General features: G+C 42.5%; 1 protein-coding gene across 22 annotated transcripts in view; it reads left to right on the top strand.

Annotated features, from left to right (window-relative positions):
* lrrfip2 (leucine rich repeat (in FLII) interacting protein 2) overlaps positions 1-15770 on the top strand; it is an 87466-nt gene that overhangs the window by 55280 nt on the left and 16416 nt on the right. For 16 of the 22 annotated variants that reach the window (XM_055633524.1, XM_055633531.1, XM_055633529.1 and 13 more), the window contains 5 exons: positions 4007-4138; positions 4320-4391; positions 8033-8203; positions 9349-9441; positions 13337-13429. In XM_055633524.1, the coding sequence (XP_055489499.1) occupies positions 4007-4138; positions 4320-4391; positions 8033-8203; positions 9349-9441; positions 13337-13429 (561 nt within the window). The remainder of the gene's footprint in view (positions 1-4006; positions 4139-4319; positions 4392-8032; positions 8204-9348; positions 9442-13336; positions 13430-15770) is intronic. The other 6 variants (XM_055633535.1, XM_055633539.1, XM_055633522.1 and 3 more) reach the window with 3 other exon arrangements.

Raw genomic sequence — 15770 nt, forward strand, 5'->3', positions numbered from 1 at the left:
GGCCAATGTGCCAAAAGCCCTTTTGACTACCCGATTTACCTGCGACTCTACCTTCAGCGAGCTATGCACCTGCACTCCTAGATCCCACTGCTCTACAACACTACCCGGAGCCCTACATTCACTGTGTAGGTCCTGCCCATGTTAGAATTCCCAAAATAGATCTGGCATCGTTCAGCATTAAATTCTATCAACCATTCACATTGGAACTGGACCCTAAGAAAGGGAGTTTGTGGAGTGCCTCCGTGATGGATTCTTAGAGCAGATTGTACTGGAGTATACCAGGGAAAAGGTAATTCTGGATTTAGTGTTGTGTAATGAACCGGATTTGATAAGGGAACTCGAGGTAAAGGAACCATTAGGAGGTAGTTTTAATCTAGCTTTAATCTACAATTTTACAGGGAGAAGGGTAAATTGGAGGTGTCGATAATACAGTTGAGCAAAGGGGACTATGAAGCCATGAGGGAGGAATTGGCCAAAGTTGACTGGAAAGATACACTAGCAGGGATGACAGTGGAAAAACAATGGCAGGTATTTCTGGGAATAATACAAAAGGTGCATTCCAAAGAGGAAGAAAGATTCCAAGAGGATTAAGGGGCGACTGTGGCTGACAAGGGAAGTGATGGAGAGTATAAAAATTAAATAGAAGATATATAACATAGCAAAGATGAGCGGGAAGCCAGAAGATTGGGTAACTTTTGAAGAGCACCAGAAGATAACTAAAAAGGCAATACGGGGAGAAAAGATGAGGTACGAAGGTAAGCTAGCCAAGAATATAAAGGAGGATAGTAAAAGCTTCTTTAGGTATGTGAAGAGGAAAAAAATAGTTAAGGCCAAAGTTGGACCCTTGAAGACTGAAAAGGGTGAATTTATTATGGGGAACAAGGAAATAGCAGATGACAGGTACTTTGGATCCGTCTTCACTGAGGAAGACACAAACACTCTCGCAGATGTACTAGTGGCCAGAGGATCTAGGGTGATGGAGGAACTGAAGGAGATCCACATTAGGCAGGAAATGGTGTTGGGTAGACTGATGGGACTGAAGGCTGATAAATCCCCAGGGCCTGTTGGCCTTCATCCCAGGGTACTTAAGGAAGTGGCTCCAGAAATCGTGGACGCACTGGTGATCAATTTCCAATGTTCTATAGATTCAGAATCAGTTCCTGTGGATTGGAGGGTAGCTAATATTATCCTACTTTTTAAGAAAGGCGGCAGAGAGAAAACAGGGAATTATAGCCCAGTTAGCCTGATGTCGGTGGTGGGGAAGATGCTGGAGTCAATAATAAAAGTTGAAATAGCGGCACATTTGGATAGCAGTAGCAGGATCGGTCCGAGTCAGCATGGATTTACGAAGGGGAAATGATGCTTGACTAATCTTCTGGAATTTTTTGAGGATGTAACCAGGATAATGGACAAGGGAGAGCCAGTGGATGTAGTGTACCTGGACTTTCAGAAAGCATTTGATAAGGTCCCACATAGGACATTGGTGTGCAAAATTAGAGCACATGTATTGAGGGTAGGGTGCTGACATGGATAGAAAATTGGTTGGCAGACAGGAAACAAAGCGTAGGAATTAATGGGTCCCTTTCCGAATGGCAGGCAGTGACCAGAGGGGTTCCGCAAGGCTCCGTGCTGGGACAGCAGCTATTTACAATATATATTAATGATTTGGATGAAGGAATTAAAAGTAACATTAGCAAATTTGCAGATGACACAAAGCTGGGTGGCAGTGTGAACTGTGAGGAGGATGGTATGAGGATGCAGGGTGACTTGGACAGGTTTGGTGAGTGGGCAGATAGATGCATGGCAGATGCAGTTTAATGGATAAATGTGAGGTTATCCACTTTGGTGGTAAAAACAGCTTCCTTGATCTAGATGGTGTCAAGTGGGGAAAAGGGGAAGTACAATGGGACCTGGGGCTCCTAGTTCAATAGTCACTGAAAATAAGCATGCAGGTACAGCTGTTGGGATCGAGGTTGTCAATAGGCCGGGGACGAGTGAATGCGAGTATTTGAGCCAACGCCTTCAGGTCAGAGCCAAGGCAATGGTCTGTAGGTACGCCATGTTTGTGAACACCCGTAGCTAGGGGCCAGTGCTCGAAGGGGCGGGATCCATGTGAACACGTGATTTGATGTCTGCCATCCGGGGCGGGATCTATGTGAACACGTGATAGATGTGGCCAGCCATCTGCTCAGAGACATGCCACCTGGCCGCAATGCAGAACAAGGTTGATGACCCCTGACCTAACCCGTTAGGCCTCCCGCGTTAAAATAAGTACAATTCAACCCAACAGCCTTCCTCTCTCCCTGCCATGCTCCTGCCTATTCTGTCCACTGAACTTCTTTTATCACTATCCACACCGATTTACAGCCTTTCACCTGTCTTCAGTACTGCAATGTGTCCTGCATCCTTGCGAATGTAGTTTAAACTCACCCTTGTAGCACTAGCAAACCTGCCTGCCAGGGTATTGCTTCACTCCAAATCAATTGCAACCTATCCTTCTTGTACATGTCACCTCTGCCCCAGAAGAGATCCCACCAGCTTACTTCAGCACTTTGTGTTTTACAGAAATATATAATATTAGTTTTGGTTGGTAGCTCCAAGGACAAAGAAACTTGTTAAAATCTGGACAAGTAGTTTTTTTATCAAATTTATTGGGGGGGGGGGGGGGGGGATAACTCAAAATAAATGATCTCCCAAGGTTCATTAAATAATTTTTTAATTAATCATTAAAGAAAGATTTATTAAATAAATCAGTCATTTATCTTGAAATCACTATCTATACTGCAGTTTTAGAAACATTTTAGATGATCCTGTATTATATCTCTGGATTATTGTTCAAAACAATTGTTGATTGTTTAATCTGTGCCCTTCCCATGGCCTATATATTTTGAAATGATTTATTGTCTACTGTTCTAATATATAAATAACAGTAATAAAGTTCCACACAGTTAGAAGCAGCATACAATGGTGTGATTGAGGTAATCTGTGTTTGTTATATTGGATGCGGGATAAATATTACATAAACTTGCATTGTTTAGTCATTCTTTGTGCCATCTATATTTTTTACAGTGGTTTAACTGAGTGGGTTAAAGATAGAACCTCTGGCAGTGCAGCACTCCTTCAGTAACATAGAATTAGTGTGAACTGCATGGACTTGGTGGGCTGAAGAGGCTGTTTCTATGCTGTAGCTCTGAACTAATCTGAATATAAAGAATAGGCAGCTCGGATAAGATGTTCATGTTACCATGTGCATTTTTATTCTGTATTCTACTGGTCAAGCTCTGTTCACTGAGCCACAGATGGCATGACCAATATCTGATCACAGCGAGGGAATCTGTGAAAAAATTACCTTTTTAAGAGTTATAGATAGTTTAGATAGTTTAGTTTTGGTCTCCTAATCTGAGGAAAGACATTCTTGCCATAGAGGGAGTACAGAGAAGGTTCACCAGACTGATTCCTGGGATGTCAGGACTTTCATATGAAGAAAGACTGGATAGACTCGGTTTGTACTCGCTAGAATTTAGGAGATTGAGGGGGGATCTTATAGAAACTTTCAAAATTCTTAAGGGGTTGGACAGGCTAGATGCAAGAAGATTGTTCCCGATGTTGGGGAAGTCCAGAACAAGGGGTCACAGTTTAAGGATAAGGGGGAAATCTTTTAGGACCAAGATGAGGAAAACTTTTTTCACACAGAGTGGTGAATCTCTGGAATTCTCTGCCGCAGAAGGTAGTTGAGGCCAGTTCATTGGCTATATTTTAGAGGGAGTTAGATGTGGCCCTTGTGGCTAAAGGGATCAGGGGGTATGGCGAGAAGGCAAGTACAGGATACTGAGTTGGATGATCAGCCATGATCATATTGAATGGCGGTGCAGGCTCGAAGGGCCGAATGGCCTACTCCTGCACCTATTTTCTATGTTTCTATGTTTCTATGATAGGTTATCAGTAGATAGGAATTTGGCAAATCCCAACTATTCATCACTTTCTTTTCTCTTTATTCATTTATTAGCCAGCATCTCGAAATGCTGTTTCAGGCTTGTCAGCGGCCACATTGGCCTCACTTGGGGGATCCTCCTCACGGAGAGGCAGTGGAGATATGAGCAGTATTCTGGATCCTGATGTTTCACTTAGTGAAATGCGGGTAAGGTTTATTAAACTGTAAAAATGCATAGAATTAGTTACTTGTATTTGAATGCCTGTCCATTTAATGCATTATTATAGTGTGTATCTTCTTTCAAAAATGTTACATTTTGCAGTTCAGTTCATATTTTTGCATCCTCCCCCTCCCATTCATCCACTGGCTCGTTCCCTGTGTCCAACAGGATATCTATGAACTTAAGGACCAGATACAAGATGTAGAGGGGCGATACATGCAGGGATTAAAAGAACTTAAGGTATCAGGGCCATGTCCCCGCATGTTTTTCTGTTTGCTCTGGCTACCTAAATGGGAATTTCTGCTATACCCCTTTAACACCCACAGGAGCAGAAATATGGCATTTGACTAACTTTTTTTGAATGACTGCTAGAGAATGTGAATACTTATGGCATGCGTATTTTTCTCTGAAAGTAACCGTTACCTCATATTCAGTTACATGCAAATAAAACAGATATAAATGACATTAATGTAGCCAATCAGCCAGTAAACAGTAACAATTTAAGAAAGCTATGTGACCTATAAATAGAAAGCATTTGTTTAATTCTTGATCTGTGATCTATTTTTGTTTGACTTTCAGCAATTGTTTCCAGATATTCCTTGATTTATAAATCCTTGTTTTATGAATTTTCAATATACAGGTGCACAACCTTTTATCCGAAATTCCGGAAACCGAAAAGCTCCGAATATCGGACATTTTCGGTCCTGGAAAAAAGGGAGGGTATATTGCCCGGGAGAGTAGGAATCCCTAGACCTAGTACAGTGAGTGTCCACCAAGGTTCCTAGGTCACCTCTCCGGGTGACCTTCGATGGACGTTCACTGAACTAGGTCTAGGGATTCACAAAAATGCTGGAGAAACTCCGCGGGTGCAGCAGCATCTATGGAGCGAAGGAAATAGGTAACGCTTCGGGCCGAAACCCTTCCTCAGACTGCCCTATCAGTCCCCCCTATCAGTCTGAGGAAGGGTTTCGGCGAAGGGAGGGGAGAGAAGGGAAAAAAGAGAGAGGAAGGATCTGCCGGACATGCTGTGTGTGTGTGTGTGTTTGTTTGGCGGAGTCTGAGGGGAGAAGGAGAGAAGAAGGGAAGGGAGGGAGGGAAGGGAGGGAGAGGTCCAGCGGCGGGAACGGATGCCTGGGTCCGGGCGTGAGCTGAGGCCGAGGTTTGTAAACGTTGCTGCAACCCCCGGCCCGGCCCTCCGTGTATTGTTCACCGCGTCTTCCTGGAGAGAGGGGGGAGGGCGGGAGCCGGGGCTGTGTGCGTGAAGCATGGTGACTAGAGGGACGGGAGAGCTGCCCCGGGAGCGTGAGGGCACCTCCCCCTTCTCCATTCCCCCTCACACCCCCCTCCCCATCTACCCCTTTCTTCCCCCTCTACCTCTCTACTCTCTCTCGGCCCGCAGCGATCTGCCGTGTGGGTGTGTGTGTGTGTGGGGTGTGTGTGTGTGTGTGTGTGTATGTGGGTGGGTGTGTGTGTGTCCCCGAATAGGTTGACATGTTTGGTGTGATAGTGGACAGAGAGCAGATTGGAGATTGGAAAGGTGTAGAGGAATGTGAGCCACAGCTGCCGTCATCAACACTAATGTGCAGTGAAAAGTCAAGCACAACAGAAATATGTTGGCCGCTCGGCCAGTCTAATCATTGTCCCGATGCAGATTTTGTGGTTGTTGAAGTGAACATTTCAGTTGCAACTGGAATCAAAAGTAGTTTAAGATTTTTCAACACAGCATGCGATTGCATGCATCTAGCGCGACCAAACGTGGTGGCTTGAGGCGTATGGCCTCGCGGGGCCGGTCCCGCTTCCAACCGTGGAGCTGTCTGGAGTTGTGCATGGCTGGTCCAGACATCATACTCACCAATCAGCTGGGCAGGAGGCGGACCGACTGAATTTGGACGTCGCACGGCGTCTGGCGATTACGTCATCACGCAACGGCACGCCGGGCAGTGACGTCATCGTGCAACTCCATGCGCTAGGCGTACGCCGTCAAGACGCTGCGTACGGCGTCGAGACGCTGCGTACGCTCGTCGAGGTGCTGCGTACGGCCTCAATGCGGCTGCGGGCCGACAGGCCGTTGCCACGCGGAATTTTTTGACTGCCAGTTTTTCGGAGCCTGGCACGATGTCGGGACCTGCCCCTCACAACTCCATACGGCTCCGGCGATCGAAGTGGGACCGGCCCCGCGAGGCCATACGGCTCAAACGACCACGTTAGGTCGCGCACGCCGCATGCAGTCGCATACTGGTGGGACCGACCCTTTAGTTCTTGAAGTAGTCTTTTTACATGCAGATTTCTCCACAAAAGGAGTGGTGAACTTTTTACATGCAGATTTCTCCACAAAAATAAGTGCTTTAAACTTATTGAATGATTGGCTGATTAATGGTTGTTTTAGGTAAGATAGAAGTTATTTTTTTAACTACCCTAAGCTATTTGGAAAAGTTAGTATTTTAATCTGAAGATACTGAAATGTCAAAAACTGGGAGAATTCATGTACAAACTAATCAAAAGTGTGAACTAACATTTTAGTTGATGAGTTTCAAAAGTGGTGCTCCGAGAATATTTGTGGAACATTTTTAATTCTGATTTCAGAATCAATTAAAAATCTGTTTCATCGTAGAAATTGAAAGGACTGTATTCAATTTAATAATATTTCACTTGATAGCTCTTTATATGATGTGCTTTTGCATGGCATGATTATTGGTGAGATATTTTCTCTGAAAAAGTTTCAATGGTCCTTCTGCCTAGCAGTGTTTTCTTATATTAAGTTGTTTCTGAAAACTTGGCTGGTCTCAACATGTTATTTGGAGCAAAATATTATTCTTGTGGCTGCAACACCCAATTTCCTAATTCCTGCTTTGTTACTTTCTGCATTCTGCATGATTTTAAATGTTATGCTACCGAAGTTGAAGAAAGTTATAGTATTGAGTTTTGGTAGTCTTCATTAAATATATGGGCAAGTAAAAATACTTCGGGGCTTGCCTGCAGGAGAAGTATAAGACAGGTGAAAATCCAATTTAAGGATATCACTGAAAATGTAACTTCTAACAGATGGTGAAGGCCTTTTTTTTTTATTTGTCTTCTCAGAGTTACTTATTGTAAGCTGTCAAATTCTGCATTTGTATTTTATTAGGAATATGGGAAAATGTGGCCAGTGTGGCCTTATAGGTTGATAAATTTATATAATAACAAATCTTGACTGGGACAAAAATGCATTCAAAGAGGGTGAAGATTGAGGGTTTCTAATGTATACCTAACTGCTAAGAATACATGAGAAACATTTTCAAAACAATTCAATTTGATGATGTTAAATGAATCCAAATTATGCATTCTTTTCAGTGTTGTTCCCAGTATATTCTGTGACTAAGATGCACAGGAACTTTTGTTGGAGCAAACCTTAGACTTTAGAATTGTAAACTCTTAAACTTTGGCACGAGCCACATGTTGGACTGTTTGCTGGTGTAATTTTCACATGCATTTAGGAGTTTAAATTTTAAGAGAGCAATTGTTTACAAAAGGAAATTATCCCAAATAAAAACAATGCTGGAAATGATCATGAAGTCGGGCAGCATTTTGCAGGGAGGCAAATAGAGTTAAAGTTTCAGGTTGGTGTTCCTTCATCAGAACCCTAATGTTTATTATCATTGCATTTAGCATAAACGTTCTAATTAAAAACAGAGGGAACAACAGGGGAATTAATTCATGTGTGTTGGTTGTAGATTTACAAGGAAGAAATGATGAGAATCTATCTGACTAATTATGTTGGTGTTCTTGCCTTCCACAAAATTGTCAGGTTAACTTTATAGTTATTGCTGCATGTTCCTTTTGTTCATGGTTGGTTCCAACATCGTTCATGCTGTCACTGGAAAATGAATTATTTTAACTTACAGGATTCTTTATCTGAAGTTGAAGAAAAATATAAAAAAGCTATGGTCTCTAATGCACAACTAGATAATGATAAATCAAATCTCATCTACCAAGTGGACACCCTAAAAGATGTAATTGAGGAGATGGAAGAGCAGATGGCCGAACTATACAGAGAGAATGAGGACAAATCTAAGGTAATTGGTTATGAGCAACTATAGTGGTGGCTGGGAGTTACTGCAGATGCTGCAATCTGATACAAAGTGAGCTGCTGGAGGAAATCAATGGGTCAAGCCATTATACTTCCCCTTTTCATTCTCAAACTAACCCGTTGTCATCAGTCTCCTCCGCTGTCATGGTGAGGCAAAACGCAAACTTGAGGAACATCTTAATTTCCGTCTTTATATTCGAAGGCATAAACATCTGAATTTTCCAATTTCAGGTAACCTGCCCCTCCTCTTCCCAGCCACCTCCCCCCCACTTGGTTCCATTTGTCTTTCATCCACATGCTCAACCCACTGGGTCCCTCTCCTGATCTCATCTGCCCATCATCACTTCCATATCCTGTTGCACTCGTCACCTTTTCTTACCAGTGTCCATAATCTGCAGCCTTTAATTGTCTGCAGCGTCTATTGTTATCCCATCCTGCACCTGGCTCCATCTGCCCATAAATCCCTGGATTCACAAAACTCAGAATTTTGTATACTTCTACCAGGCTTCCTCTCAGCCTCTGAAACAATCTAAATTTGTCCAAGATTGACACTAAAAGCTGGAGTAACTTTGTGGGTCAGACAGCATCTCTGGGGAAAAAAGGAATAGGTGAGGTTTTGGGTTGAGACCCTTCTTCACACTGAGAGTCACAGGAAAGGAAAACGAGAGTTATAGACGGTGATGTAGAGATATAGAATAAATGAATGAAAGATATGCAAAAAAAGTGACAATGATTAAGGTAGCAGGCCATTGTTAGCTGTGGGCTCTGTGAATCTTTCTTCAACATTCCTCCTCTGTAATAGAAAGTGAAACACCTGGACAACATTGAAACTAGTACAATGACTAGGGTGGGGAGCGGGGTGGAGAGAGAGGGGATACCAGGGTCTTTTTAAGTTGGAGAAATCAATATTCACACCGCTGTGTTGTCAGCCCAAAAATGGTTCTCGTATACATATCGTGTTGATTCTTCATATTGGCAAGAAATCAACAGGAAAGGGAGGAAGTTGAAGATTGGGGGGAAAACAAGAACTTGTTTTATCTCAATCCTCACAATATAATTTCACTATCAAAATTTAATAAATCAGGAATAGATTTTTATAAAAACACTATTTAAACTGATTCTCTTTGTTAGGAACTGGAACGACAGAAACATATGTACCACGTGTCACAACATAAAGTGGAAGAATTAAAAGAAGGTATTCGGCAAAGAGATGAACTTATAGAGGTAGGTGGAAGACTAAGGATTGTTCTGGATGTTGATCATTTATCAGACAATTATTTTCATTATGAAGGTCTTTTGGAAGTTTGGTAGATACTATCTTGCGTCTAAATGTCACTTGTTACACTGTAAAAAAGTGTTATGGTTTTTTAATTGTATGTGGGGCGATGTGTTATTTTGAGGTGTTTAGTTTCCTCATATGGACTGAAGGAGCAGTTGCCATGTATCTCTTAATAATGTGGTATAAAGTATTCAGTTTGAATCTTTGGACTTTGTGATAAAGTTATTTTCCAAGTTAAGAATAGAGTAATATGAATGAGGACAATAACTCAATTGAATATTCACCACATACACATGCTCGCAAATGAAATGAATATCTATGGATTCATTAAAATTCAGACGGGCATGGTTTTTTGGTATATAAATCGAATAATACATTTTTGGAACCTTCAGGGTAAAATATCTTGAATTCCAATACTTAGCTGTTCTCAACTTTATCTAGAGGAATCTCAAGCTGACATAATAATTACATTCTGGATGACTAATATCTACGGATATTTAAGTATATCAATGGTTCAACGGTACTTTATTGTGTCATGTTCGTAGATATTCCTCGTTATGCACACAATTTAGTAAAATCATACAGAAGTACAGTTATATGCAAATACAAAAGTGCAATGATTGTGGTGTAAGAACAATAGACTTCACCAAAGCAATACATAGAGTCGCCACATTTCTGGCTCCACCTTGTTTCCTTCACGTTGAAAGTTTTTAAAAGCATAGAGTCTTATCTTGTCCTTAAAGGCTCCATGTGCTGATGCTGGCACTGGGTTGAAGTTGCAGGGGTTGGCCTGGCCTATGCTGCTGCAGGCCATGCTCGATCTGTGTGTTCATCTGATGTCTGCTGGGTCATCAGCGTCGCCTGCTCCACGAGATCCTTGAGCTATTGCAGACTGGTCAGCAGTTCATTCCACCGACAACCTGAACTGCGAATGCACTGTCCCCCCACCCCACCTGCAGCTGCCACTCAGCTTCTGTGTGCTAGGATGCCTCCTGCAGCTGACCTCGGAGCCCCCAGCGAGCCTCTGAGGGCATGGGGGATCAGCCCACAACCCGCTCACTGCTACCGATCCTTTCCTCTGTTTGTCCACATACACTCCTCTCAATTTTGTATTTCTGTATTTCGCACAATTATATTGCAGTTACAGAGAAAGGTTGAACAAGTTAGGTCTTTATTCTTTGGCAGAAGGTTAAGGGGGAACTTGATAGAGGTCTTTAAAATGATGAGAGGGGAAGAGAGGAGAGTTGATGTGGACAAGCTTTTCCCATTGAGAGTAGGGAAGATTCAAACAAGAAGACATGGCTTGAGAATTAAGGGACAGAAGTTTAGGGGTAACATGAGGGGGAACTTCTTTACTCAGAGAGTGGTAGCTGTGTGGAATGAGCTTCCAGTGAAGGTGGTGGAGGCAGGTTCAATTTTATCATTTAAAAATAAATTGGATAGTTTTATGGACGGGAAAGGAATGGAGGGTTATGGTCTGAGTGCAGGTAGATGGGACTAGGGGAGAATACGTGTTCGGCACAGACGAGAAGGGCCGAGATGGCCTGTTTCCATGCTGTAATTGTTCTATGGTTATATATTTTTTGTTAGCAAAGTCTCAATTAGTTATAAATAGCTTTGGTAATGAGTTGTCCTCAAGTAAGCTGCCAACTATTTGTGCCTATAGATATACAATAACATTTTACTTAGGAACCTCATTACTTTGTAACATTTGGGGAAAGATGGAAAAGAGGTTTGTTCCTCAACATTAACGCTGGCTGCGTGGGTGAGTGAGACTCGTCAGCTCCAGAACAAGCTGATAGCCAACAATGATGGTTTAGCTTAGTTTAGAGAGATACAGTGGGGAATCAGGCCCTTCGGCCCACTGAGTCCATGCTGACCAGCAATCATCCATTCACTAGTTCTATCCTACACACTGGGAACAATTTATAGAAACCAATTAACCTACAAACCTGCACGTCTCTGGATAGCAGGCCCATTGTTTCTGCACTGAACACATCTCCAAATACCTTGACGATATATTGTCCTTCCTTGTCCAGCTTCCGACCTACATCCCAGACACCTCACATGCTGTACAAAACTTCACTAGCTTTCAATTCCTAGATCCCCATCGTCTCATCTCTGCCATGGGTGTCTAGTTTCTATACACCTCCATTCCTCATCGGGAAGGTCTTGCACCCTCCGGTTCTTTCTTCAATGGAGACGCAGTTAGTTCCCCACAACTAACACTCTCCCCTGCCTGGTGGAACTTGTCTTCATCATAAACAACTTCACTTTTGACTCCTCTCACTTTCTTCGTCAAAGGTGTATCCATGGGCACTTGCATGGGCCCCAGGAATGCCTGCAGTTCTTTATTACATTGAACAGTCCTTGTTCAAACGTGCCCCGGCACCATCCCCAATCTTTGCTACATCGATGACCACATCGGACCTGCTTCCTGCATTCGTGCAGAAATCAGGTCATCACCTTTATATTCTTCCCTCAAATTCACTTTGACTATCCATGATGCTTCTACCCCCTCCCTCTCTCCATCACAGGAGACTGATTATTGACTGATGCCAACTACAAATCCATTAACTTCCACAGTTATCTTACCACCTTCTCCCACCCTGCCTCTTACAAGGATACTATACCTTACTCTCAATTGCTCTCTCCACTGCATTTGCTGCCAAGATGATGCTTTCTACTCTGAGATGTCCCCTCTCTTCAGTAAACATGCTCCGTTGTGCACAGATCCCACACCCATATTTCCTCTGTCCCCTACAGTTCTGCTCTCGCTCCCCTTCTCCCCAGATGGAACAATGATAAGGTTCCTTTGACCCTCACCTTTCACCCTCCCAGCAGAGATCCAGGGATCTCTTCCAAGTGAGATAGAAGGTTAGATACACCTCTCCAAGCTTCTTCGATTTCAATTGGTGCTCACGATGTGGCTTCCATTACCTCAGCGTGACCAAGTCTTTCACCAAACACTTGCTCTGTCCACGAAGGCATTCTGTATTTCCTGATTGCTCATCATTTTAACACCATCCCATTAAAATATCGACCATTCTGTCATTGCCAGAGTGAGGCAATACTACAAACTGGAAGAACAGCACATCATATAGGTAGCTTACAACCCAATGGTATGAACCTTCATTTCTATAATTTTAAGTAACAGCCCTTCTTCCCGCCCCAAATCCCAGTACACACCCATTTCTCACACTGTCTTGCCCCTGCAATTCCTTTCCATTTCTAAATCCTGGATGAACACTGCCAGCTTTATTTATTTTATTTACTGTTGCAAATTAATCTTTTCCTTTTTACTTCAATTTCTGTCTTTTCGTTGCTCTGGATCCCCCCTCCTTGCTTGTAGGAAAACAAGTGTATGCAGCAGAGGGTGGACACCCTCACCAGGGAAGTGTTTGATCTGCAGGAAACTGTCAACTGGAAAGACAAAAAAATTGGGGTACGAGGTCAAAATGAACAGTCGGATTGCAATTGCATGAGGTGTTTGTTGAGTGTTGGTCAATGTGACTTTTATCCCACTATATTGGAGCATGGTATAAATAATTTAAATAAAATTGAGTCTTTGCTCAATTTATTTTATTGGTCTGTGTGTGATGAGTTTGAGCATTATTAAACATCTTAATGCATGTTATGGATCGTGGTAGTTGTACAAAATGAAGTGGGAAGCTGAATATTGAAAATAAAAGGTGAGGATGAGAATTTTAGTACTTCCAAGCGTAATCCCATTTGTTTTTTTACCCTCTAACATTTCATCTGCTATGTTAATGTGTTGCAATTCACATATACCTTCTCTTTCTGCTATTTTCTTTCTTCTGCTTGCTGTCCTGTGATCAGGCTCTAGAGAGGCAAAAAGACTACTTTGACTGCATTAGGAATGAGCGTGATGAACTCAGAGATGAATTGGCTGATCTGAGGGAAAGAAAAAAGGTAGGATGTGTATGTGGCTAGGCTAAACGGTGTTCAAGATTTATTGATTTTGATTTGTATGGAACACTTTTAGATAAAATGGCTGGCTGAACCTAGAGTACAATTACATTATGTGGTTTAAGAAGCACTATTGTCCTCGTAAATTTCACAACAGTTTCAACTTTAGAAACCAGTTTCCTCCGTGATACAGTAACAGAAATTCAGGTTAATTGATTATTTCTGTTTTAAAGGAAAGCAATTTATAGCAATAGAAGATTAATTCTTAAAAATACTACTGGTTAGAAAGAACATATGCAAAAATAGAGAAAAGTTACTTTACTATGAAAAGATACAATAGACAATAGGTGGAGGAGTAGGCCATTCGGCCTTTCGAGCCAGCATCGTCATTCATTTTCATTTCTAAATGGCTGATCATCCCCAATCAGTAGCCCGTTCCTGCCTTCTCCCCATATCCCCTGACTCCACTATTTTCAAGATCCCTATCTAGTTCTCTCTTGAAAGCATCCAGAGAACCTGCCTCCACTGCCCTCTGAGGCATAGAATGCCACAGACTCACCACTCTGTGAGGAAAAAGTGTTTCCTCGTCTCCGTTTTAAATGGCTTACTCCTTATTCTTAAACTGTGGGCCCTGGTTCTGGACTCCCCCAACATGTTTCCTGCCTCTAGCGTGTCCAAGCCCTTAACAATCTTATATGTTTCAATGAAATTCCCTCTCATCCTTCTAAACTCCAGAGTGTACAAGCCCAGCTACTACATTCTCTCAGCATATGACAGTCCCGCCATCCCGGATAACCTCACATTTATCCGCATTAAGCTTCATCTGCCATGCATCTGCCTACTCCCCCAACCTGTCCAAGTCACCCTGCATTCTCATGGCATCCTCCTCACAGTTCACACTGCCACTCAGCTTTGTGTCATCTGCAAATTTGCTAATGTTACTTTGAATCCCTTCATCCAAATCATTGATGTATATTGTAAATAGCTGCGGTCCCAGCACCGAGCCTTGCGGTACCCCACTAGTCACTGCCTGCCATTCTGAAAGGGACCCGTTAATCCCTACTCTTTGTTTCCTGTCTGCCAACCACTTCTCTATCCATGTCAGCACTCTACCCCCTATACCATGTGCCCTAATTTTGCCGACTAATCTCCTATGTGGGACCTTATCAAATCGTTTCTGAAAGTCCAGGTACACTACATCCACTGGCTCTCCCTTGTTCATTTTCCTAGTTACATCTTCAAAAAATTCCAAAAGATTAGTCAAGCATGATTTCCCCTTCGTAAATCCATGATGACTCGGACCGATACTGTTACTGCTATCCAAATGTGCGGCTATCTCATCTTTTATAATTGACTCCAGCATCTTCCCCACCACCGATGTCAGGCTAACTGGTCTATAATTCCCCGTTTTCCCTCTCCCGCCTTTCTTAAAACGTGGGATAACATTAGCTACCCTCCAATCCACAGGAACTGATCCTGAGTCTATAGAACATTGGAAAATTATCACCAATGCGTCCACGATTTCTAGAGCCACTTCCTTAAGTACCCTGGGATGCAGACCATCAGGCCCTGGGGATTTATCAGCCTTCAGTCCCATCAGTCTATCCAACTCCATTTCCTGCCTAATGTGGATTTCCTTCAGTTCCTCTGTCACCCCAGATCCTCTGGCCACTACTATATCAGGAAGATTGTTTGTGTCATCCTTAGTGAAGACAGATCCAAAGTACCTGTTCAACTCTTCTGCCATTTCCTTGTTACCCATAATAAATTCACCTTTTTCGGTCTTCAAGGGTCCAACTTTGGTCTTAACTATTTTTTTCCTCTTCACATACCTAAAGAAGCTTTTACTATCCTGCTTTATATTCTTGGCTAGCTTATCTTCGTACCTCATCTTTTCTCTCCGTATTGTCTTTTTGAAAAGGCATTTGAAAATTTAAGTTTGCTGACAAGACCAAAATTGGCAGATCATGTGCAGACAGATGAGATCAGTTTAACTTGGTTTCATGTTCGACACAAACATTGTGGGCCAAAGGGCCTGTTCCTGTACTGTTTTATGTTAAATCTTTATGACTCTCCCAATGCGATTCATGTTTGCCTTTATTTAACAACCATTCAATTTATTTTGGTTATTATGCCCCTGAGAAAACTGTGAAAGGCAACATTCATCATGGCATTGTATGTGGCATTGCACATCACATTTGCTGCATTTTCTTTTTAAAAAGATGTTGCTCGTTCTCTGAAACCAATCTCTATGCTACATCTTTTAACTTTGACAACTGGGTGATTTTTGTGATTTAACACTTTAAGTTTCCAAGGTTATTGGCCAACCTTAGCAGTTGTAATG

This window comes from Leucoraja erinacea, chromosome 4 (genome assembly GCF_028641065.1).
Source record: "Leucoraja erinacea ecotype New England chromosome 4, Leri_hhj_1, whole genome shotgun sequence".
Taxonomy (NCBI): Eukaryota; Metazoa; Chordata; class Chondrichthyes; order Rajiformes; family Rajidae; genus Leucoraja; species Leucoraja erinaceus.